At 40.9% G+C, this 26354-nt stretch overlaps 1 protein-coding gene across 4 annotated transcripts in view; it reads right to left on the bottom strand.

The window, feature by feature from the left end:
- The window catches only part of IDE (insulin degrading enzyme), a 115627-nt gene that overhangs the window by 36344 nt on the left and 52929 nt on the right, over positions 1-26354 (bottom strand). For all 4 annotated transcript variants that reach the window (XM_062215198.1, XM_062215196.1, XM_062215197.1 and 1 more), the window contains exons 5-13: positions 20731-20853; positions 17519-17631; positions 16820-16982; positions 16029-16121; positions 15455-15546; positions 14309-14389; positions 12018-12121; positions 2367-2469; positions 107-229 (exon numbers count right to left, since the gene is read on the bottom strand). In XM_062215198.1, the coding sequence (XP_062071182.1) occupies positions 107-229; positions 2367-2469; positions 12018-12121; positions 14309-14389; positions 15455-15546; positions 16029-16121; positions 16820-16982; positions 17519-17631; positions 20731-20853 (995 nt within the window). The remainder of the gene's footprint in view (positions 1-106; positions 230-2366; positions 2470-12017; positions 12122-14308; positions 14390-15454; positions 15547-16028; positions 16122-16819; positions 16983-17518; positions 17632-20730; positions 20854-26354) is intronic.

Below are 26354 nucleotides of genomic sequence, written 5' to 3'. Positions count from 1 at the left end.
CAACCGCAAAGGAAGACCTTTCTCTCTGTCTCTCTCTCTCAATGTCCACTCTGCCTGTCAAAAAAATTAAAAATTAAAAATTAAAAAAAAAAGTCTAACATCTTACCTTAATGAGAGCAGGGTATGGTGTTGCCTCTTTTTCTAATGCTAAAATCTCAAAATTCGTAGGAATAAATTCATTCTTCGTTGGAAGCTTGAACTTTCCATTTAGGTCAGCATTTTGCCATTTCTGGAAGATAACACACAAAGTAATTCATCTGATTCAAGAGTTTACAACATTGTCTTTGCTCAATACCCACATGCTAAGGGGATAAATGTTACATAGCATTCTTTCCCATCACCTATTAAAGAATACTACCAGGATTCTTTAATAGGTTTGAATGAAACTTGAGCTGGTCCTTCTGGTACTAGGGAAGACTTTGTACTCATCTTTCCTCTCCACATCTCCAAAATGACCAGGAAAGGTTAAGGAACAATCTGACAGAAGCATACAAAATCTGGCTCACCCATATGAAGATCATGTGTGTTCTAGCTCTTTAAAGGAGGGACAATAATCTGTGCAGGGATATAGCCTTGCAACTGTTAAACAATAGGTCATTTATATAAGCTGTACTCTCGGCTATATTAAGTTACTTCTGTGCATGGCCTGGAAGCCAGGCTAAAAGTGCCTCTTTCACTTCATTATTACTTCTTAAGGCCTGGCCCAAACTTCTTCCAGATGAGCTTTCAAGTGAAATGGTAATGCAAATACAAGATTAAGGACAAAGCTGAGATTTAAGTCTGGATTGACACATAAATGTGCAGGATGGATCTGTTCCATGAGTCAGCCACAAAAGTTAAGAGGAAAGGACCAGAGGCCACTGATTATTGAACCACAATTTATAGAACTTTTCATTACTAAAGGAAAAAATAAAAAGCACCTGATTTTCAATAATTCTGTGTCTAGTGATTTGGTCTCCAGCTGATGTAGCACAATCTTGGAGATTTTTGCAGTTTATTTTGATTCCTGCATTTGTATCTTTTGGCACTGGAATATAGGTGATACTGGCCATACTATTTAAGTAATAGCTGAATAGCAGCAACTAAGAAACAGTAGGTAATTTCACTGCTAAGTGCCCAGATAAATTTGTTTTTAAGAAATTCCTGGGCTGGCGCCATGGCTCAACAGGCTAATCCTCCGCCTTGCGGCACCTGCACACTGGGTTCTAGTTCCAGGCCAGCTCTCTGCTATGGCCCAGGAAGGCAGTGGAGGATGGCCCAAGTGCTTGGGCCCTGCACCTGCATGGGAGACCAGGAGAAGCACCTGGCTCCTGGCTTCGGATCAGCACAGCATGCTGGCCGCAGCGGCCATTGGAGGGTGAACCAACGGCAAAAAGGAAGACCTTTCTCTCTGTCTCTCTCTCTCACTATCCACTCTGCCTGTTAAAAAAAAAAAAAAAAAAAAAAAAGAAATTCCTCTTCAGGGTAAGTTTGTTGTGGACAGAGTCTGATGAAGAGGGGGTCCTTTCTTGTTTCAGGATTATTTCAGACTCAGCACTAATTCATGGGAAATAGCTTTTTCACAGTGTAGGAAGACAGGTATTTTCACACTGGAGGGCTTTAGTGCCTTCCTATGCCATGGATACAACAGAGCTACCTGAAATACCAGTGGTGATTTTCTTTTTTATTTCTTCTTTATTCTGTATTGCTATTATGGAGATACATTTTCAAAAACATCCATACTTGAATTTACCTAGAATCTAAACATAGGAAGGCTTTCTGGTATCATCCCATGAATAAAGTTCCCAATCTCAAGAGTATGCAGTCAATGAGATTCAAAAGACAAAGAAAGAAAAAGTACCAGATAAAATCAAAATCTTGACAACTAACGAATGTGGTAAAATACTGTCTGAACAAATCTGTTTTGAAATACATCATAATTACCTTACTTGACAAAAAAAGCAATGATATAATGAGGCATAAAATACAGCACCTTACAGAGTGAACACAGTATGAATCCCAGAAACTTCTTCCAGCCCATGTTCCAAGACTGTGAGCTCTCTGGAGCCCTTGCCTCGTTCATGTTTCCCACTTCCACTTCTTTGCCTTTTGTGGGGCCTTTGCTTCTGTGAGTACCCTGTACTTCAATGCTCCTTACTGCACAAGGCGGGGAGTCTACTTTAGAGCCCTAGTGATTTTGACAAACACACGAGAATATGACCAGAGTGTCACTTCTCCTTGCAAAAACCTAAAACCTCAGCTGTTTTATCGCCTTGTTCAGTCTTCTCGGGTGGCACATACAACACTGGACTCCATGTTCTGAGCCCTGAGTTGAGATGTAAGGAGCTCATGTTCTTGTGGTTCCCCACTAAGGTAGTTAACCCTACCTTAATGACTTCATCTGGTATAGCTTCTTGCTTGTACTGAGTTCCATACCACTCTTCCGTGCGATCAGTTTTTCCTTCAAAAGATTTGGACACTATTGCAACTCTAGATATAGATGGAAAAACCAAACAAAAAAAAATCATGCCATATATATATTTATAGAACCTGACCCACAAAAATCAATGCAATATTCAAGAATATGTTGGGCCAGCATATCCTGGAAGGCTTGACCCAAAAAGGCATTATATATGTCTATGTATATATATATAGTTCCTATTATCCTTTGTGTTTTTTTAAATTTTTTTTAATTTTTAATTTTTTTTTTTTTGACAGGCAGAGTGGATAGTGAGAGAGAGGGAGAGAGAGAAAGGTCTTCCTTTGCCACTGGTTCACCCTCCAATGGCCGCCGTGGCTGGCGCGCTGCGGCTGATCCGATGGCAGGAGCCAGGTGCTTATCCTGGTCTCCCATGGGGTGCAGGGCCCAAGCACTTGGGCCATCCTCCACTGCACTCCCTGGCCACAGTAGAGAGCTGGCCTGGAAGAGGGGCAACCGGGACAGAATCCGGCACCGAAAGGTGGAGGATTAGCCTAGTGAGCCGCAGCGCCGGCCCCTATTATCCTTTGGTTCTAAGTCCAATTGTTTTTAGCGTGAAAAAATGCTTACAGGAGAGGTTCTTCCATGTATGCTATTGACTAATTTACAAGAAAAATTGTTAAGGGAAAACACGAAACAAGAATGGATGAAATTAGTCCTAAAAAAAAGTACTCTTCCTCAGGAACAGGTCAGATCCAAAGCTAACAGAAATGGCTAAGAAAGTCTGTTGGATCATCCAGAGATCAAAAAAACCCACAAACAAATCAAAAGATATTTTATTATCACTTGCTGAATTTGTGCTGTTCTTCTGCCAGACACCGACATCAAACATACCTACCACATTTACATCGGCCTTTTGTTGCTTAAGGGAGAAGGCAACAAGATCAAGAAATGCCTGTCTTCTGGTTTATAAAAATTTCTTTGGGTGGGACAGCAGAAGCAGCCCAGAAGTCACATTCAGGGGAGGAAGGTAAAGGTAAAACAATGTCAAAAGGTAAGTGAACAAAAGATTGCAAGAGCAGATGATCAGAAGCAGCTCTGTAGTAGGGGAACTCTAAGTTGTCAGAGCATCATCAGAGATATTCGTGCCTCTGTTGCCTTTTAGTTAACTAATCTGAATGATTGCACTCCCAATCAGCAGACTCAGCCTCAGGCTGGGACCAATTCTATTTTGAATCTTGTAATCAAGGAATTTTAGCCAATAAGCTTGCATGACTTTGTTTGAAGTCAGTCCTGGTTCTGCTTTTCCCTTATGCCCTGAATCAAATAACTTGGTCCATGTCTGCCCTTGCTTGCTCTCCCCTCCCATCCCAGAGATTTGGTTCTAGCCTCTGAATGTTGGCCTCGCTGCTGAAAGCATAATGCTGGAAATCACCTTTTTTTCTGCTAAGCATCCATTTTCAGAACCCTAACCTCTGTGCTCCAAACACCTAACCCTTATTGGATCTCCACAACTTCCAGAATGTCCGAACTACCTTCTATTTCTTATTCTAGGCAAGATTCTTTACCTGGCTCACTCAACTCAGTCTTATCACCTGCTCTGCAGTACATATCCCAAGCAACCTGACTCATCTATCTGTCAAACTAATCTAGCTCCAAGTGTTCTTGGTGTGATCTGCCACTGATCACTATCAGTTCTAGAAAACATGTGAAGTAAGAAATACATTCCACAGAAATAGAGAGGAATCAGCACTTAGCAAATCAAAGAGTTTCATTATGATGCCCAGAGGAAGTAATGTGAGCTGGTAGTTCGAGAATCCCTTTTGAGAGGTACATGTAGAAAATGTGCAGAACTCACATGGCCAAATGAAGGGTGTGTGTTACTTAAGAGAATTCAATACATGACAGAGTTTACTACGATTTAGCCCTATAAACTGCTTCTATTCCTGTTGATTTCTTAGAGAATTAACAGATCAACTAGCAAGGAGACCTCTGAAGAGGATATCAGGAAGTCAAAGAACCTGATAGAGGGATGGTGCTATTCCACGAGATGTTTGATTCTCAAAACGTGCATTATACATAGATGCCTTGAGTTTTCAGGGATGACAGGCCAGACAACAAAATAAACAAAATAACAAGCAAAGGACTGCTAGCAATTTGTGAAAAACAAAGCTTGGCAGTGGACCTGCCCTCTGAAGCTAGAAAACTTGAAAGTCAGTTCTGTGACAGGAAGTAAAAAGGTTCAGAGACAGCTGACAAGCCAGGTGCTCTGGAAGATAACCAGACTTGTATGACACAGAAAGAACCAGACACTGGAGGCTGTTCAGTAAGACTCAGGTTTAAAAAAAATGGGAAAAGAATGACAGATTTGTCAGGTATTAACTTTAGGGATTTAGACAGTTATATTCGAAAGTAAAGTCTACAGGTAGTATTTGAAATGTTGTCATAAGGAAGTAAATATGATGCAGACTATCACAGTTCCTCAAACTAAGCACATAACAAATAATGGACTAACAAAAGAAACACCTTTGCAGTCCAAGAGTTAGTGTATCATTGAGAAGTTCACAACTGAAATATACAGCGGAAGGGTGTTTATTGAAAAAGAAATGAATGCAGGGAAGTGGAATAACAGTAGTGACAGAGTACACACACAACAAACTATTATAGAAATCTCTGAATCAGAGTGTTTGGAAGACACTAATTATCACATTCACATGCCAAAGCTGGCATTGTGGCGTAGCGGGTAAAGCTGCCATATGCGGCAATGGCATCTCATATGGGCACTGGTTCGAGTCCTGGTTGCTCCACTCCAATCCAGCTCCCTGCTAATGTGCCTGGAAAGCATCGAAGAATGGCCCAAGTCCTTGGGTCCCTGCACCCATGTGGGAGACCTGGAAAAAGCTCCTGGCTCCTGGCTTCAGATCAGCTCAGCTCTGGCTGTTGCAGCCATTTAGAGTGAACCAGAGGATGGAAGATCTCTCTTTGTCTCTCCCTCTCTCTCTGTAACTCTTTCAAATAAATAAATAAATCCTAAAAACAAAAACAGAAACAAAAACATATGCATATGTATATCAGAGGGCCTGGGTTCAAGTTCTGGCTCCAGATTCCAGCTTGCTGCTGGGGTAAACCCTGGGAGGCAGAGAATGATAGCATAAGTGGTAGGGTACTTGTCACCCAAAGGAGAGCCCTGGATTGAGTTTCTGGGGGACAAGCTTCAGCCTGACCTAACCCTAGCCACTGTAGGCTTTTGGGGTATGGACCAATGGATGGCAGCTTTCTGTTTCTGATATAATAATAATAATAAGAAGAAGAATATGGAAGTACAGGGACGAATACCTGAATTAGGAGGAAAAAGGCAAGTTACAATAACCAGAATATGTGGCACGTAATAGATAGCTGTAGTATGTTTGTTTAACTGCAGACAGTTAAGAAAAATTTCCATAGCCACTCTAGTATTTTATTGTATCTGCTGAATACCTCATTATAATAAAAAGTTGTTTTGAGGACAGGTGCTTCTTAAACATGATGGGGTACAGGTAGAGGTGTGCTACCAACATGATTCTTAGAAACCTGAGGAAATGACCTTTTCCGCATCATACTAAAGCCCACAATAGTGAGGGAAGAAAACAGTGAGCTAGAATAAATGCAGACTGTTGACTTCAAACTGGCACAGTCAAAAGTGTTTAGGAGGGATGCAGCTGCAGGAGCTACATGGGAACCGCTTTGAAACAAAGGGTCTTCTGACTACAGACGTTAAAAGACAATATGGGCTGGTGCTGTGGCTCAACAGGCTAATCCTCCGGCACACCCGGTTCTAGTCCCGGTCGGGGCACCAGATTCTGTCCCTGTTGCCCCTCTTCCAGGCCAGATCTCTGCTATGGCCCGGGAGTGCAGTGGAGGATGGCCCAAGTGCTTGGGCCCTGCACCCCATGGGAGACCAGGATAAGCATCTGGCTCCTGCCTTTGGATCAGCACGGTGTGCCGGCCACAGCGCGCCAGCCGCGGCGGCCATTGGAGGGTGAACCAACGGCAAAGGAAGACCTTTCTCTCTCTCTCTCACTGTCCACTCTGCCTGTCAAAAATTTAAAAAAAATTTTTAAAAATTAAAAAAAAAAGACAATATGGTTCTCAAGGAATGAATTTTCATGACGCTTCTGCAAATAATCCCTGAGAGAAAGGAGCAAGACATCTAAAGGATGAAAGTTTTCAAAGGTAATTATGATGAATTCAGACAATTAGTAGAAGGAGAACAGACATGGCAATTGCAGGCCTCGATTCTGGTGAATACTCTGACTCACCCTCTCTGAGATCTTGCCAGAATCACAGTTAGATCTAAGTTAGACAACCATTTATCCTCTCTGGGCTTCACTTTCATTACTCTATAAACAGGGATTTAAATTACTCGAATTCTAGCCTTACACTAGTAGAATTCTACAATATCATAGCAAATTAGATTTTGAAAAGATAAAGAATATAAAACATAGAAAAATTCTGGTGAGACTTGAAAATCAATCTCAAAGAATACTAATAGATAAGCTTAATTGCTTAATAAACTGAGACTTGGTTTGGCTACTGGCTTTGGCCTGGCCTGGCCTGACCCAGTCTGGGGCCAATGCGGCCATCTGGAGAGTGAACTAGCAGACAGAAGATGGAAGATCTCTGTCTCTCCCCTCTCTCTGTAAAAATAATTCTTTTAAATAAATAAATAATTTTTTTAAAGATTTATTTATTTGAAAGGCAGAGTTACAGAGAGACAGAGAGAGAGCTCGTCCATTCGTTGGTTCATTCTCCAGATGGCCATGCTGGCTGAGGTTGGGCCAAGCCAAAGTCAGGAGCCAGGAACTGCATCCAGGTCTCCCACATGGGTGGCAGGGACCCTAGCACTTGGACCATCCTTCGCTGCTTTCCCAAGGCACATTAGCAAGGAGCTGGATGGGAAGTGGAGCATCTGGGACACAAACCAATGCTCATATGGGATGCCAGTGCTGCAGGTGGAAGCTTTACCTAGTACACCTCGATACCAACCCCTAAAATGCAATTCTTAATTTAAGAAGGAATCAAGAAAGATTGGGCTAAAAGCTTAAAAAATCTAATCAACTTTTATTGAACCATTACCTGTTCAAATTCTGGGAAAGACAAACCATAATTCTTTCCTGGAAGAAACATGACCTAGAGTAAAATGTGACAAATTGATCTCATAATAACAGATGACAGAACTATTCCTCTCTTAGTTACATCATCTTTGAAAGGAACACAGGTCACTAAACTGCAAAGGTGAGGAGAGTCAAGTGATTGAAATATTCAAGCAAAGACGAGTTACACTGTTTGCTGCTTAGGCAACTAACAAATCCTAACAGAATCATTGTCTATCATGTTTTAGAAATGCTGAGGGCATGAAGAGGAAGAAGACTGGAGTTGGGCAGATACTCTAATTTCCTAAAGGGAAAAGGGCGGAGCCTGAATACCATTAACCAGTAGATGAGGCAATGTCAGCTGACAAAATTCTGCAGATGTGTAAACACTCAGATAACAGCATAGCTATCTCTAGGACATCCATGAATTATCCAGAATAACTACTCCAAAAGGAATGGAGATTCTACTGCAGCAGTTCTAAGTTTAATATGATAAAATGTGCACCAAGTAACAGGATTGAGGAAGGAGGAGGGTGAAGATGTAGATGGAGTAGGAATACATAAATACCTTTAAGCATGTAGATCAAGTCTGAACCTTCAAAATAACTTTCTAACAATTAGGGCTGACAAAAACGGAACTGGCTATTCTGGTATTTATTAATGAGTTCCCCATTCTTGGAAGAATTTAAGCTGAGGTTGGTAGCTACTTACTACAGAGGAGAGATATACTTGCTACGGGTTTGATTAAATCACTTCCAAGGTTCCTTTCATTCTGAGGATTTCCCTACTTGACTGCAATGTTAAACTTGTCTCAGTAGGTATTAAAGAAAGTCGCTCTATCCTTTGCAACCCCTGTCTGGCCTGGCAGCTGGCACATTGTTCACTACTGATCTGCAACACTTGCAGTGGTTAAGTCACTGAGATCAATCTTACAGAGGAAGAGTACTTTTTCTTTAAAAGTGAGGGTAAAGAGAAAAAGAGGTACTTAACTTTAATTCTAGAAGATACCAAATTCAGAAACATACAATTCAATCAGAAACGAAATCCATATTCTAGCAAATTCATTTCTACAAAGTTGCTGGGTCAAATTCCTGACTCAAAAACAGAAAGTTTTATAACATTAATCATGCTTTATATTGGGGGGGGAGTACATCCTGGGGTGGGCATTTGTTATATTGGTTAAGAAGCCACCTGAGATGCCTGTATCCCAATAAGACTGTCTTGAGTTCAAGTCTTAGCTCTGCTCCCTCTTCTAGCTTCCAGCTTCCTATTAATGTGCACCCTGGGAGGCAGCAGGTGACGGCTCAAGAACCTGGGTCCCTGCCACCCATGTGGGAGACCCAGAGTGAGTTCCTGGCTCCTGGCTTTGGCAGAGCCCACCCAACCCCAGCCCCAGCTGTTAATGAGCATTTTGGAAGTGAAAGAGCAGAGATTTTTCTCTCTCTCTCTCTCTCTGTGCCTCTCAACAATAAATAATCTTTTTGAAAAAGCACCTTCTACTATACAATAGTTGTTTGGTTTTCTGACACAGAAAAAGAAAGAGAAAAACAAGGAGACAAACATAGGGAGCAGCTATCTGCTGGCTCATTCCCCCAATGCCCGCAATGTCTTTTTTCAAGTTTTATTTTATTTATTTGAAATACAGAGTAGACAGAGGCAGAGAGAGAGAGAGAGAGAGAGAGAGAGAGAGAGAGAGAGAGAGATCTTCCATCGATGGTTCACTCCCAGATGACCACAATGGCCAGAGCTGAGCTGATCCAAAGCCAGGAGCCAGGAGCTTTCTCCAGGTCTCCCATGTGGGTGCAGGGGCCCAAGAACCTGGGCCATCCTCCATTGCCCTCCCAGGCCATAGCAGAGAGCTGGATCAGAAGTGGAGCAGCTGGGACTTGAACTGGCGCCATAAGGGATGCCATTGCTGCAGGCTGGGGCTTTAACCCTCTGTGCCACAGCGCTGGCCCCCTGATACAATCTTAAACAGCACTAGTTTATGTTTGTATAACACTTTTCAGTTTGGGTAAATCACTGTGAATCAGACAGGATACAGTACTATCACCAATTTTGAAGATGGCAAAGATTCAAGTAAATGAAGTTAAATTTTTTTTAATATTTACTCGTTTATTTGAAAAACAGAGAGAGGGAGAGACAGCAGAGATCAGTCTTCCATCTGCTAGTCCACTCTCCAAATGGCTGCAACAGCCAGGGCTAAGCTAGGCCAAAGCCAGGAGCCTGGAACTCACCTGTGTGTCCTACAACCTGGGCCACCCTCTGTTGCTTTCCCAGGCACATTAGCAGGGAGCCGTATAAGAAGTGAAGCAGCCAAAATTCAAACCGGCACCCATATGGGATGTTGGTGTTGCAGGCTGCAGCTTAATCCACTGTGCCACATCGCCAGCCCTGAGAGCCAGTGCTCTTGACATTATATAAAGTCAACTTTTCATAAGTCCCCCTTTGCAGGACTGTGAACTGAGAGGTTTCACATTGATAATTCAATAAACATTAATTGAAGAAAAAAAATGATCAAAATATGATGACTATTAAGTGGCCTAACCACACAAAGCCAGTCACTGGAAATAACATTAAAGGTTACCTAGGGGCCAACGCTGTGACATAGAAAATTAAGCCCCCAACTGCAGCACCGGCATCCTATATGAGCACTGGTTCAAATCCTGGATCTTTCACTTCCCATTCAGTTCAGTTCCCTGCTGATGTGCCTGGGATAGCAGTGGAGGATGGCCTGAGGCACTGGGCACTGTACCAATGTAGGAGACCTGGAAGAAGCTCCTGGCTACTGGTTTCAGCCTGGCCCAGCTCCAGCCATTGTGGCCATTTGGAAAGTAAACCAGAAAACAAAAGATCTCTCTCTGTTTCTAGCTCTCTCTGTAACTCTGCCTTTCAAGTAAATAAATAAATATTAAAAAAAAAAAAAAGATCGATTGAGTTCTATTATTAAGTTTAAAACTCTCTAACTCTGCCTTTCAAATAAATTAATTAATTTTAAAAAAGAAAAAGAAAATGAAATGAAGAGTTTCTGGTTTTTCAATTCCTTGGTATTTAAATAAATTATATAGGGCTGAGAAACAGTATTTACTGGTTTTTTTTTTTTTGTTTGTTTATTTGTTCTTAGTATTTACTGTTAAAGTAGAAAGATGAGCTCACAATCTGTAACTTTTTGGTCATTTCCTGCATTTTTTTTTTTTGACAGATAGAGTTAGACAGTGAGAGAGAGAGACAGAGAGAAAGGCCCCATCCACTAGTTCACACCCCAAATGGCCGCAACGGATGGAGCTATGCCGACCGAAGCCAGGAGCCAGGCGCCTCCTCCTGGTCTCCCACGTGGGCACAGGGGCCCAAGCACTTGGGCCATCCCCCACTGCCCTCCTGGTCCACAGCAGAGAGCTGGACTGGAATAGGAGCAACCGGGACCAGAACCCGGTGCCAATATGGGATGCCGGCACCCACCGCAGGCAGAGGATTAACCGAGTGAGCCATGGCGCCAGCCTCTCCTGCAGTTTTTAAGTATAATACTCAGTTTCCATATCATAATCAATTCTTGAGTAGTTAAGGATTATGCAACAAATATGGACTTAAAATGTTGTCAAGACAGATTATCCTGGAGATATACCATAAGTTGTTGTGACTGAGTGCATGATGTCATTAATAAATCACTTAACTTCTATATAATTTCAGAATTATCATTGAGGAAGATTTCTAAATTTTGACTCCTAATAAATTTTTTAAACTATAAAATGAAGGCCTCTGACTATAATTTTAAAATCTGGAAAATCTGATAACTATCTACAGTCATATAAACACTCTATCACTAAATCAAATATCTCATTCCTAGCTTCAGGCAGACAGCGTCAGGGCTGACCAGGGCTGGAGGACGCCCAGCCAGCGTCTGCTGCTCCAGCAGTGCTTGCTTGGTGGGTGGGGAAATCCCCATGCAGCAGGGTACTGACTGAGAGTGTAGGAGAGGCGGAGTCCCAGTCTGCTTTGTTTTCCTCTGTGTCATCAGACTTTATACCGTGTGCTGACTCACAAGCTTCTAGAACTGACCCCTTCCAGCAGGAATACCTCTGCTGTAAGTATTCAAACTTTCGATTCCCTGCTTACCCACGGGTCAGAGGGCCCTCCCTGGTAAGACCCAAGGAGGTATGCTGATGCCTTGGAAGCACTCAGGCAAGGATGCAGCTAGATTAACATGACTTACTGTATTTTACTCATGATAATGAAATTATGATTACATTTTTAAAAACTGCCTTCATCTTTCAAAGACACTGCCTTAAAACAGCCTCACGTGGAGGGAGAAAGAGTGAAGAAAGAAAAATTAGCCATGTATTGACTGTTGAAGCTTGGTATTGGTTCATTATATTATTACTTACTTTTGTAATCATGCTTGATAAAAAGTTTTACCCACAATTTCAAATTTTCAGATTCTAATCACTAAGAATTTAGTATATAACAGTAAAATATGTGTGGTGACTCACCGGACATTTTCTGGTCTGAGTTTATTGAGAACCATTTCTATTAAGTCAGGTCTAAATTCTTCCAGCAAATATGCAGCTGTGAGTACTTCTTCTAGAGGATAATACTTTTAAGAAGGAAAATATAAATAAATAAAAATTTTAAGGCTATTGCACAGTTTATCAAGGCAAACAGAAATTCAACACAATAAATCCATTATTTTACAGCCTCCTTTCCTTCAATTAAACTTTATTCCACTGGAAAATTTTCTGAAGCCTTAAATCTTCTCTTTCCTACCATATCTTTAAGTAGTTTTATGTTGTGGGATTATCTCAAAGGCCCAATATATTTTACTTATAAACAGCAAAATCACAGTTCTTTTGATGAAAAATTTTGAGTAATATTTCTGGTTAAAAATTGAGTACTTGTTAATGAAGAAAATTTGATAGTGAAATGCTGACATCTATAAGATTTTAAATATAAAATACATACACTTTTATAAGCAGAATTTGCTTCCAAATTTCTATGAATGAAATCAGACAAGTATTTAGAAAGTTGTTATGGGGGAAAATGACATATTTTTGGCTAGTGTAGAAAAGTAACAGAGGGGTTGGTGCTGTGGTATAACAGGTAAAGCCACTGTCTGCAGTGCTGGCATCCCACATGGGTGCTGGTTCAAGTCCCAGGTGCTCCATTTCCAATCAAACACCCTGCTGATAGCCTGGGAAAGCAGCAGAAGATGGCCCAAGTCCTTGGGCCCCTGCACTCGCATGGGAGAGCTAGAAGAAGCTCCTGGCTCCTGGCTTCAGATTGACACAGCTCCAGCTGTTGCTGCCATCTGGGGAGTAAGCCAGAGGATGGAAGACCCCTCTCTCTCTCTCTCTCTCTGCCTCTCAAATAATCTTCTAAAAATTTTAAAAAATAAGTAATGGAGAAAATGTTTTTTAATAACAGAAATCTGAAATAGACTGAGTAGACTGACCAATTCATTCATTCAACAAATATTTAATAAACTACTTAGAGCCAGCCCCTGCTCTGGATACTATGAAAACAATGGTAGCTAAGACACATGAAGTCCCAGTCCTCCAAGGACCAAGCATTCTAATTGAGAGGGTGGTGAACAGAAACAAATATTGTCATTTAAAAGATAGGTACTACGAAGAAAAAAAGAGAAGGGGCAAGGGCATTATTTTAGATTGGGAGGCCAGAGATCTTTCTGAGGAGGCGACATCTGAGTGAGAATTCTCCTGATAAAGAGAATATAGCCATGCAAAGATCTGATGAAAGGTGTTCAATGTGGAGAAAACAGCAAATGTAAAGGCTTTAAGACAGAGAAATAAACTTAATGGCTGAAAATTAGACAGAGAGGTGCTGGTGTTGTGGAGTAGCAGGTTAAGCTACCAATTGCAACACCAGCATACCATACTGAAGTGCCAGTTCAAGTTCCAGCTGTTCTGCTTCTGATCCAGCTCCATGCTAATGTGCCTGGGAAAGCAGCAGCAGATGACCCAAGTATTTGGGTCCCTGCCATCCACATGGGTCACTTGGATGGAGTTCTAGCCTCCTGGTTTAGGCCTGGCCTAATTCTGGCCATTATGGAGTATGTGAACATTGAGGGAGTGAACCAGCAGATGGAAGATATCTCTGTCACTGTACCTTTCAAACAAATAAATAAATCTTGGAAGGAAGGAAAGAAGGAAATAAATAAATAAATTAGAGAGCCAGCATAGCTGGAGCAGAATCGGAATGGGAGAGCTGAATTGGAGAATAGTGGCCAAAAAGATAGCCAGAGCCAAGCCATTCTGTAGGTCGACATTTTTTGAATTTTATGCCAACTCCGATGGGAAATCACTAAATACTGTAAACAGAAACAACCTGATTTTAGTTTTCAAAAGATCATTTGGGCTGGAAAAATAATCTATATTGGGGACAAGATGGAAAATAGTGATCTCGGGTAAGAGACTATGCTGTAATCCATACAAGAAATGATGGCAGCTCAGACTAGGGTGAGAGCAATGAAGATGGAGAGAAGCAGATCATCTACAGCTTTCATAGAGGCAGTAGCAGAGACACATTACAGAAGTGAAAAATACTTACAGCTCCCATGTAATGAAAAGATTACAGATAATTTTTAGGATGACGGAAATTAAGAATTTCAACATATCTTGGCATCAAAGTTTGCCTGGTTGCTACAAAGTATAAAGTTTTATACTATAGCTTCAATTTTTATCATTTGTAGAGTACTAAAAATAATAGATGGAAGATCACTGAACTATTTCACACACCAATTTATAGTGTATAACAACAAACTTACATGCAATATTCCTGCAATTTTGGATGTATAGTCTCGTGGCCTCTCTTTATCTTTAAACCTAAAAGCAACAGCATTCAAGTCCTAGAACACAAAGTTAATCCAATTACACATAAGTCAACTATTATTCAGAGATACTTTTTTTGTAGTGCTACATATAACTATGAACTTTCTACTTCAGGGTTAACTTTATCACACCTTTTGGAAAAATGGCTATGCTTGATTTAGCAATGTACAAAACAAGAAAGAAAATTTGATGTGTGTTAGACTCAATCTATCAAACTAGACTTAAAACCAAAGCAAAATAGGTAAATAATTTTTAAAAAAACCAACAAATAAAGGATATGATTCTGTAGCCTATACTGTTGGCACTATCAGTCAAAGATTTAAACAACTGTGTAGAAGAATTTTGAGAGATCTAACAATTACGACTAAGATTTAGATTTAGATTGGGAGGCCAGAGATCTTTCTGAGGAGGTGATTTTGGTGACCCATTCAAAGAACTGCAGTCAGATTAGAAGTTATTGTTATAATTACCAAAACCCGATATTATAACTATACACTATTATCCTCGTTAAAGAAGATGGTACATTTCAAAATCTTGATACACCTTAAATACAAAGTACATATTTTTAAAAACTCTTTCCAAAGAAGCTTTTGAAAAAAGAAAAAAAAAGAAAAAGGATAGCCACATTTTTCCACATAAACACTAATAGAATCACTTTTAAGAACACAACCATACATAAAGCAATTCACTATTTCTTTAAGAGTTTACCACAGATTTTTATTATCAGATCTGAAAATGACAGCTCATGCAGCTTCAGGCAGGGAGTAACATAAGCCCTGACAGACACCAGCTCAACAAACTGCTGGTTTTCTTCAGAGGGATGGAAAAACAATCTGATTTCTTCCTCTTTCCCTCCTAAAAAAGGCTACTTGATGCCTTAACCCTTAATAGTGCCCCAAGTAGTGAATCAAACTAGTATAACTAAACCTTATCTAATACTATTATGCATTGCAAACTTTTAGATTTCAATTAGGAAAAAAAAGCTTTAAAAGTTTAACTGGGCTTTAAATTTAAAATAATTTACATTTATTTGGTTTTGAAAAATAGATTCCTTAAGAACAATTTTGGTGAAACAAAAGTACCTTGCACTCTTGGAAAACCCATTCTTGAGGTCCTTCTGCACGTAACTTCTGAATGTATTGAAACATGTGCAAAATTATATCTTCAACATGTACTGGAAAAAAGGGGCACACTTAAAAATCATTCAGTTCTTGAATTCCTTACAGCAGTGAGCTCACTCCTAAGGTTAAGTCAAGTAAGTGGAAGATGGTCCTTTTTAGAGAATGGAGTCCTTACCTCCCTGAGACTGGCTGTAAGTGTCCCACCCTCATGGCCCTCTGGGCTCAGGGTTATGTGACAGAAGGGGTGCTGGGTGGTAAATGAGCAAATGAAAAGCTAAGTACACATTTTACACGTGCAACATAACAATCAATTGTTAAGCAGTGGGAGGGAGGAGGATCATCCATGAAACAAGGCCAAGTTACACATGAAAAATACAATGGTAAGTTGTATGAATTAAAGTGTTTATAGATTTTTCAACGTAAAACAGAACCACAGCATTAAGAACTTAAAAAAAAAAACTAAAAACAAAAACAAAATCAAAGGAAGTCACTTTTCATTCAAAAGCCAAAAGTCAAACAATAAATCAATACTTACATAATCCTTCCTCAGTCAAGTCCACATTAATGATAAAAAACATAAAACCTCGTGCTCCTTCCTTCTGCCCACCGACAAGAGTATTTACCCAGCCTGCAAGATGCAAAGACAATCAACATGATTGCACGTGTGCCTTCTTTCGAGATTAGGAAGCTTTTAAAAATTCATTCTATATGCTCCTAAAAGATTAAAATGGACCTTTTGCAGAAAAAAAAAAATCAGTTCAGAAAAAGCAGTTTCAGACACTGGAAGACTAATGGATTTTATGAGTTGGGAGCCCTCCTCAAGACTTCTCAAATCAATTCCCAACCAAAAGCAGATCACTATGCTTAACTATTCTAGAAAAGTGAAGAGTATGAATTAAGAGCAGCTTGTAAGTTAACTACTGTCTAGATTTTTCACCCTTCTGAAAAGATGGAAAACAGCAAACCAATAAATTATACATACTGAAGTTTCACAAAGATGGTAAAAAGAACATTTGGATGTGGGCTTTTATGTTTTTTACTTCTTTCTCATTTAAAACAAACAATATTATCTTTTGGAATATCTAATCTTCACTGCTCAACACTGAAGGGTAATACAAATTATAAAAAAAAAATTCCAGACGCAAAAAAAAAAAAAAAAATACTAACAACCACCAACTCACTCATTCATCCAAAATGCAGTTTCTTCTAAAAATGTTCATTTCACAAGAGGCATTTAAGAGAAAATGAGAGACAGAGTAAAAAAAAAAAAAAAAAAAAAAAAAGAGGAGGGTGTTTCACTTAGAACCTGCTGCCTAGGAGACTTACCCTTTGATTTAAGTTCTGATAACAGACTTCCAGGACCTTCATGCCCAATGAGATGACCAAGATAGTGACCAGGATTTGATTTGTAGTATTGCTGAAGGTCGGGTATGGGAAATGTCACATAAAGATTCCTAATGTCCTTAATAGGTACTATTTTGTAAAGTTGCTGTGAAGTCCAAAGGGGAAAAAAAACATCACAGATTAACTATATACAACTGCTACTGAATAAAATATTTACAGACCACGAGGAATAACAATTGTCATGGAAGAATCCCAAATTTAGGAGTGATTTTTCAATTGCCAGAGAAAAATCACACCAACCACAAAGGGATAAATGATCCTGGCCTTCTCAGTAGAATCTCATTACAGTTGGTAAGCAGCAGGCCATGCTTGGTCCCTCGGACCATTCAGCTAGTTTTGGATGCTTTCCTTCTGCCGCTGGATAACAGCTTCAGCAGTCTGGCCATGCTACAGCTACTAAAACTGCTTTCAGTTTGCAAAGATCAAAACACAGAGTTTGTATGTGCGTGTGTGTACTGTACATGTTCCTAATAAATGTGAAACTGATGAGAATACCTTGACAAATATTAAAAACTGCATGAACAATGACACCTCCAATATTTTTCATCTATTCTGATAAACCAGGTGTATATTTTGTCCATAAATTTAAGAGAAAAAAATAGCAGAAATACATGCACTTACTCTAAGATGTTCTTCCTGGAAAGGGTGTTCAGGAAATTCTGGTAATGGGACATTTTTGTTTTCTACTTCAGAAAACAACTTTACCACCAGATTAGTCAAGTCATCTAAAGATTCTACAAGAAAACAACATTGAAAACAGAACTTAAACTAATAGTAACATACAGCAGAAAAGATTTAAGACCTAAGGGCCAGTGTTGTGGTGGAGCAGGCTAAGCCACCGTTTCTGACACCAGCATCCACAGGGACAATGATTATAGAGTCCCAGGTGCTCTGCTTCTGATCCAGCTCCCTGCTAATGCACTCAGGAAAGCAATGGATGCTGGCCCAAGTTCTTGGGCCCCAGTCACCCTGGATAGAGTTCTGGGCTCCCATCTTCGGCCTGGCGCAGACCCAGCTGTTGCAGCCATTTGGGGAGTGAATCAGAAGATGAAAGATCAGTTCTCTCTCTGTCTCCTCTGTCTCTCCAACTCTTCCTTTCAAATAAATATAAAGAAAACCTCAAAAAATTTTTTCTAAGACTTTAGGCTTTCCTGAAAAATAACAAGACTACTGAAAACAAAACATGGAACTGAAAAAATAAATAAATAAGCTGCATCTAATAGAGGAAGCGCTCAGTAAAATCCTATCAGTGCTTACATAACTTCCTTTTTAAGAAATTTATTTTATTTTTCCAAAGGCACACAGAGATTGCTCATCAGCTGGTTCACTCCTCAAATGCCTGTAACAACCAGGACAAAGCCAAGGAATGGGAGCTCAAACCAGGTCTCCGACGTGGGCAGCTTGGAGGACTTGGGCTATCACCTGCTCTCCACAAGGGCGTGCATTAGCAGAAAGCTGGAATAAGGAGCAGAGCCAGGACTTAAACCCAGGGGTCTTGATAAAGAATGTGGGTTTTCCAAGGAGCGTCATAACTGCTACACCAAAAATCCACCTCAGTATGTATATATAACTGCTAAAGCAATAGTGATATTATGCCTCACCCATATCACACATTAGAGTTAAAAAATATTTATAAATATTATTTAAAGTATCAATAGTTTCACAAATACTATTTTGCAATAAATTTAAAACAAATATTAGAAACAGTGGCTGGCACTGTGGCATGGATGGTAATGTGGCTGTCTACAACGCCAACATCCCGTATGGGTGCTGGTTCATATCTAGGCTGTTCCACTTCCAAACTAGCTCCCTGCTAATGTGCCTGGGAATGCAGCGGAGGATGGCCTTTATGTTTGGGCCCCTGCCACCCCTGTGGGAGACCCAGAGAAAGTAGGTCTAGGGAGCTAGATCAGAAGCAGAGCAGCCAAGACTCTAATCAGCGCCTCTATGGGATGCCGGCACTGCAGACTGGGGCTTTAACCTGCTGCACCACAGCACCAACCCCCTATAAAGGGTTTTACTTGGAGGATGGGTACAGTGGTATAGTAGGCTAAGCCTCTACCTGGGCACCTGCATCCATAGAGAGCCGTTTCTAGTCCTGGCTGCTCCAATTCCAATCCAGCTCCCTGGTGATGGCCTGGGAAGGCAGTGGAAGATGGCCCAGGTGCTTGGGCTCCTGCTCCCATGTGGGAGACCCCAAAGAAGCTCCTGGCTCCTGGCTTCAGCCTGGCCTAGCTTGGGCCATTGCAGCCCAATGGAAGACTTCTCTGTCTCTCTCTGTCTGTAACTCTGCCTCTCAAATAAATAAAATGTTAAATAAATAAACAAACAAATAAGGGGTTTTAGATGTTCATTCCAACACTATTATAACAACAACAAAAGATGAAAATGACCTAAACGTCTGTCTGTATGTGGATACTATGAAACCTCCACACAGTAGAACTGTATGCAGTCACTGATGATGAAGAGACATGTGTATGCTGTCTCTAAAGTATCTCAAAGCTCTGTTAAATGAAAACTGCAGGGCCAGGACTGTGGCATAGAGGGTAAAGCTGTCACCTGCAGTGCTGGCATCCCATGTGGGTGCTGGTTGAAGTCCTGGCTGCTCCATTTCCAATCTAGCTCTCTGCTATGGCCTGGGAAAGCAGTGGAAGATGGCCCAAGTCCTTGGGCCCCTACACCCACGTGGGAGACCCAGAAGTAGCTTCTGGTTCCTGGCTCCAGATTGGCTCAGCTCTGGCTGCTGCAGCCATTTGGGGAGTGAACCAGTGGAAGGAAAACCTTTCTGTCTGTCTCTCCTCCCTCTCACTGTCTGTAACTTTACTCTCAAGTAAATAAATGAAATCGTTAAAAAAAAAAAAAAAAAAAAAAAGGCAGACCAGTGTGGCTGCAGACTAAGAAATGGAGGGAATAGATATGTTTGGAGCAAGGGAATCTTTATGGAGAGACAGGATATGTGAATTAAAAGAAGGGGGGTGGGGTTACCAGCAAACATTTCTTGGCCTTCAGTATTGATGTCAGTGAGGCCTGGTACAGCAAGGTTTTACCAGGTGTGCCTTTGAGTATTTCTACCCTAAAAGCATAAATGTAGGGTTTGTTCTTTGTTTTTGAGAAGCTGAGAGACAGAGCAAGCTCTCATCCACTGGTTCACTCTCCAAATGCCTGCATAACTGCAGCTGGACTGGAGTTGGGCCTGGGAGCCAGGAACTCAATCCACGGTGGCAGGAATCCAATTACTTGACCTATTGCCGCTGTCTTCCTGGTTCTGCATTGGTGGGAAGCTGGAGTCAGAAGCCAGAGCTGGCAATCAAACCCAGGCATCTGCAATGCAGTATCTTGACAGCTAGATCAAATGCTCACTCCCACAATGTAGCTTTTTCAAAGGTGAGGCCGCCAAACAACACTATCCTGTCTTCTCCACTTCTCTGTGAGTCCCATTTATCTTCATATCATCAGGGCTTCAACAGCATCAGGAACCTGTACTGATCGCTAACTGTTCGACAAATGTTCAGGCAATTAGTGCGGCCAGAACTAGAAAGATGGCCCCAGGCAGAAACAGAGAAAAACTTTTTTGTTGATTTTTTCCTTTATACTTTCTTTCCCTGCTTTTACATGTTAGAACACCTACTAATATTTATATATTCCTCAGGTTTCTGTTTAAAACCATCTAAACTTCTTTTCTGGAGAACACTCAGTATTCTACAAAAAAGAGATCATTTTCAAAAGACTCTGAGCAGACAAACAACTATATCTGTAGCCTTCTAATGCACTGAAAAAGCCAAGATGGAAAACTTAGATGATCCAATCCAATGAAAAAATTTAAGAGTTCTTACCTCGACCTAAAACACAAATAGCCATTAAGTTGGATGAATAATAAGTAGAATGGAATTTCAGCAGCTCTTGTCTTACATCAATGCCTTCTTGGTTTGGTCGAGTCTCTAGAGTGTATTTGTTACCTAAAAGGAAAGAATTGGTATTTTTTAGAAAAAGCAAAATATGTGTACTTTAAAAACCTCATAATTATTCCTGGCATTGCTGTGGAATGAACTTTAAAAAGAAAACAGAATTCAAAGCAACACAATTAACTAGTCAAATATGTTTGAATATAAGGTGGATAAACAGGACTGTATACTACAGATTAATAATGCTGAGAGTTTTCCCTAAGGAACTAAAAGTGCTTTGTAAATATTATGCTTCTTAAAATCCCTGTGAGATGGCAAGTATTATGAGCACTTAAAAGGCAAAATGAGATCCATATGGCCTCCATTCACACTTACTTTAATTTTCAATTCCCTATGTACCCTATAATTAATTGAACAGAGTCACTGAGGGACCTTTTTGGAACTTGCCAAGTTACGTGGAAAGAAAAGTTACTATTTGGGGCTGAAACATTACATTTGTGCTGTGAATTCTCACAGACTTGACCTAGATTGGTAAAAATAGGATGCAATACTATTTTTTATAAATCTCAAGTGATATATGTAGTGTGCCACTAAGCTCTCTTAATAAAATTTTAATAACTAATTCAATTACGACAAAATATACCTGTCAAAAACAAATAGTTATACTCTCTAAATACCACCTTTCTAATAAAGACTTTGCAAAGTAGGAAGTGGAGATCCCAATGACTGGTGTCTCTGCAAGAAAGCATCTTTAAACAAATTTATTTTGAGAGGCAGAGAGAGAAACAGGCAGACCAACAATTCCCATATGCTAGCTCACTATTCAAATGCCCACAACTAAGACTGGGCCGAGGCTGGAGCTGGGATCCAGGAACCCAATCCAGTTCTCCCACACAGACAGCAGGAACACAATTACTTGAGCCATCACTCCTGCCCATGAGGTCTACATTAGCAGGAAGCTAGAGTCAGAAGTGAAAGCTGGAAATCAAACCCAGGCACCCTGGTGTGAGTAATGGATATCCTAAAAACTAAGCAAATGCCCTCTTCCCCAAAATGGCATCTCAATCAGAAATTTCCCAAGCTTATAATGTAACAACTTTTAATATTGGCCCTGTTTATACTACTAAATGGGCTCCTATCTTTGCCCCAGAATGCTTGAATCAACAGATCTAATAAAGAGACTGTGCAACAAACAGCATGCCAAATGCTCATTGACTTTTTTCTAGTCACAAAGCAACCATATGTATTCATACTCACTAGAAGCTGACTATCACCTAAGCATACACGCTTTCAATCAGCTATCTTATTTCTCACTAAAGCCAGTTTAATTCAAGATCTGCTGTACTCAACATCCTGAGATACCCTTTCCTTCTAAGGGGTTTTGTACTGATTTTTTCCTTTTTAAAATATTTATTTATTTATTTATTTATTTATTTGAAAAGCAGAGTTACAGAGACACAGAGGTAGCAGCAGAGAGATCTTCCATCCACTGGTTCACTCCCCAAATGGCCGCCAACGGCCAGAGCTGGGCTGATCAGAAGCCAGGAGCCAGGAGCCAGAGCAGATAGCTGGATCAGAAGTGGAGCAGCTGGGACTCAAACTGGTGCCCATATGGGATGCCAGCACTGCAGGTGGTGGCTTTACACATTACGCCACAGCACCGGACCCTAGTGTAGTGCTCTTAACATTTGTTACCAAATTTGGTGGATTACACTGAAGGAAAATTTAAAACTGAGGCCTTGAATATTTATTTTTTGAAATTACCATGTTAAATATTAAAGTACAGTTTGAAGGAGTTGATCTAATTATTTTTAAAAAGAACTGTAACCAGGGGCTGCTGCTGTGGTGCAGTGGGTTAATGCCTTGGCCTGAAGTACCTGCATCGCATATAGGTGCCGGTTCGAGACCCGGCTATTCCACTTCCAATCCAGCTCTCTGCTGTGGCCTGGGAAAGCAGTGGAAGATGGCCCAAGTCCTTGGGCCCCTGCACCCACGTGGGAGACCCGGAAGAAGCTCCTGGCTCCTGGCTTTGGATCGGCGCAGCCCAGGCCATTGTGACCAGTTGGGGAGTGAACCAACAGAAGCAAGACTTCTCCCTCCCTCCGCGCCACTCCCCCCCTCCTAGCTCTATGTAACTCTGACTTTCAAATAAATAAATAAATCTTTTAAAAAAATTAGTGGCTTGAAATAACAAATGTTTAAAAAAATTTACTGTAACCATTACAGTGAAAATTATTCAAGTTGAATTCATATTGTAATATACAGTCTTAAGTTACACATCCTAGATAATTACAGACACTGAGCCTCAAGTGAAAATCTAGGTACTTTATTTGAGGGATGTGTTTGTGTGTGTATGTGTGGTCAGAGTTTCTGAACACAATTCACAAAGCTTTATTAGCAAAAGTTAAGAAATGACTCTTGGGCCGGTGCCGTGGCTCACTTGGTTAATCCTCTGCCTGCAGCGCCGGCAACCATATGGGTGCCAAGTTCTAGTCCTGGTTGCTCCTCTTCCAGTCCAGCTCTCTGCTGTGGCCTGGGAAGGCAGTGGAGGATGGCCCAAGTGTTTGGGCCCCTGCACCCACATGGGAGACCAGGAGGAAGCACCTGGCTCCTGGCTTTGGATCGGCGTAGCTCCTGCTGGCCATAGCGGCCATTTGGGGGGTGAACCAACGGAAGGAAGACCTTTCTCTCTGTCTCTCTCACTGTCTAACTCTATCTGTCAAATAAAAAAGAAGAAGAAAGAGAAATGACTTTCAAAGAAGCAATTACAGCTTTATTCAGAAATGTAAAGATGGAGTTTATTTATGTGCTATAAATGGTACCCACTTCCATTTTATACTTTTTGTAGAAGTGAATAACTGGTAAATTTTTCCTTGTTAAAATTAAATTGATCTTGGCCGGCGCCACAGCTCACTAGGCTAATCCTCCACCTGCGGCGCCGGCACACCGGGTTCTAGTCCCGGTCGGGGCGCCGGATTCTATCCCGGTTGCCCCTCTTCCAGGCCAGCTCTCTCCTGTGGCCCGGGAAGGCAGTGGAGGATGGCCCAAGTGCTTGGGCCCTGCACCCGCATGGGAGACCAGGAGAAGCACCTGGCTCCTGGCTTCGGATCAGCGCAATGCGCTGGCCGCAGCGGCCATTGGAGGGTGAACCAACGGCAAAAAGGAAGACTTTCCTCTCTCTCTCTCTCTCACTATCCACTCTGCCTGTCCAAAAAAAAAAAAAAAAAAAAGTAATAAAATGAGTGACCTAATAGAAATCATGTATCAAGCTTGGTAAAGAACAACACATTTTGAGCAAAATGAAAAATGCAGAATATATTTAGTATGATCTTTATATAAAATTTGAACAGACGATAGAGCATTACATGTTGTTAATGTCTGTGTGTATAAAATATGGTATAAAAATATGAGAATTAGACACAATTCTGATTGATATCTATTGGGATAGAAGAAGAGAAGAGATTTAGCATTACCTCTAACATTTTATTACTTGGAGAGTAAAAAGATTTGTAAGAAATATGACAAAATATGAAGAATGAGAAAACTGAATGGTGAATACATGGATGTTAATTGTGTGCTTCGGTATATTTAAAGATTTTAAATATTTCACAATTTTAAAATAGTAAGAAATATGTGATATTATATCCATTTAACAAAAATAGGAGAATGAAAGACATGAGAGGGTGGCACTTTTCATGATAAGCAGGAGAGTGCTTACTTTGTGTGTGGCTGTGCATTTATTACCCAGTGTGTCTGTCAATAGAAACTTCTTTGGGTTATCTGTTTTGCCTTTGTGTTGGATTTTGTAGACCATTGTCTGTCCAAATGGGACAAGCCCTCAAATTGCTATCATTCTCCGAGTTCTCGCATTAACTGACGTCTGGCAAGAGTTTTTCTGTTTTGAGTCAGTGTGTTGGAAAGTTGTTTTCAGATTTCTGTGCTAAATCTGTCTCTACTGAATCCGTGTGAAGCTTTCCAAACCTCAAACTTCAGCCAAGAACCCCAGTTCCCACCAGTATTTTCCTCGGTGATTTAAAGTTTGACCTCTGATGTTGAGCATACTCAGTGTGAATCTTTGCTTTACCACTAACCAGTTGAGACACTCTGGCCAAGTGCCTTAATTTCCTTTTTTTTTTTTTTTTAATTATTTATTTATTTGAAAGGCAGAGTTTCAGAAAGAGATCACTCCCCAGATGGCCACAACGACCAGGACTGGGTCGGGCTGGACTGAAGCCAGGAGCCAGGAGCTTCATCTGGGTCTCCCATGTGGGTGCAGGGTCCCAAGCACTTGGGCCATCTTCTGCTACTTTCCCAGGTGCATTAGCAGGGAGCTGGATCAGAAGATGAGCAACCAGGACACAAACTGGAACCCATATGGGATGCCGGTGTCTCAGGTGCCACAACTTCAGCCTTCTTAATTTCTTTAAGCTTCAGTTTGCTCTCTCATTACAATGAGATTGTACATGTTAAGTGATTGGCAATACTTTTGACCATGATAATGCTCCTTACATTATAGTAGGCTTCATCTTAACAATGTAATAGATGATTGGTAGCTGTGAAATGACATCAAGAGCCTGAAAAGGTCTTGTCATTGAAGTAGGCAGGCATACAGGTTAAAATCGATTAGGTTTGTGAGCTGGAAGACCACGCCTTCACCACGCCCCTGTGTGACCTCATGCCCCTACCTGGCCACACCTGGGTGCCCACCAGCCAATCAGGTTAATTAACCACTCCCCTTTGGAAGTGGGTGAAAAGCCTAAGACATGGTGTGTCCCGCCCTTCTCTTCGGCCCTCGCCTCTTGCCAGGAGGGGGCTGGTTGTAGCCCTGCACCTCCAGGGCGCGTGGCCTTCAGGCCTAGATGCTCCTCCACGTGGCTGTTCCTGGTACTTGGTATGAACCCAAATTTACCTCTTTCTCTTAAAGCTCTCACTCTGCTATGCATCTTTTGCACTAAATAAAAGTTTAAAATGTACCATGCTACCTTGTTTATTTATGCCAATATGTAGAATTCTTCTCTAAATATTAGGCAAGAACCCTCTCGGGCTTATTAATATTGGGGATTTATTAATAAGCAAATGGTGATATCTTATGGTACCCAAATTCCAGTAACATGTGGCACCCCAGATGGCACTTCTGGGGAACTTCAAGGGGACACATTTTCATATATATTTTAGGGAGTCATTTCTGATATCATGAGGAGTAAGAAGCTGCTTAAATAGGCAGTGATTTTGCTAAACTGACCACAGAGCAGTACACTGTTAGAGAAATGCTGTTATTTTCTTTTTAAATTGAACCCCCCATGATCAGTGTCCACATGGTGTTTCCACTTCATTTATCATTCACATGTTCCTTAGTTTTAGTTCTATCATTCCTGGATAAATTTGGAAGCTTTTTTTGTTGCCTGTTTTGGTAAGTTTTGTTTTTGGCTTGCCTCTCTATGGAATTAAAGTGGGAGCAGTCTGGATATTTTTAAAAGTAGGTTTGGAACATGAGAGGGAAAAATTTAGTTATTATTATTTAGTGATCTGTTTCTCTACACATGGCCCCCTAGACA

The sequence above is a fragment of the Lepus europaeus genome, chromosome 17 (assembly GCF_033115175.1).
Source record: "Lepus europaeus isolate LE1 chromosome 17, mLepTim1.pri, whole genome shotgun sequence".
In the NCBI taxonomy this organism is placed as follows: Eukaryota; Metazoa; Chordata; class Mammalia; order Lagomorpha; family Leporidae; genus Lepus; species Lepus europaeus.
This window is presented reverse-complemented; position numbering and strand designations above follow the sequence as displayed.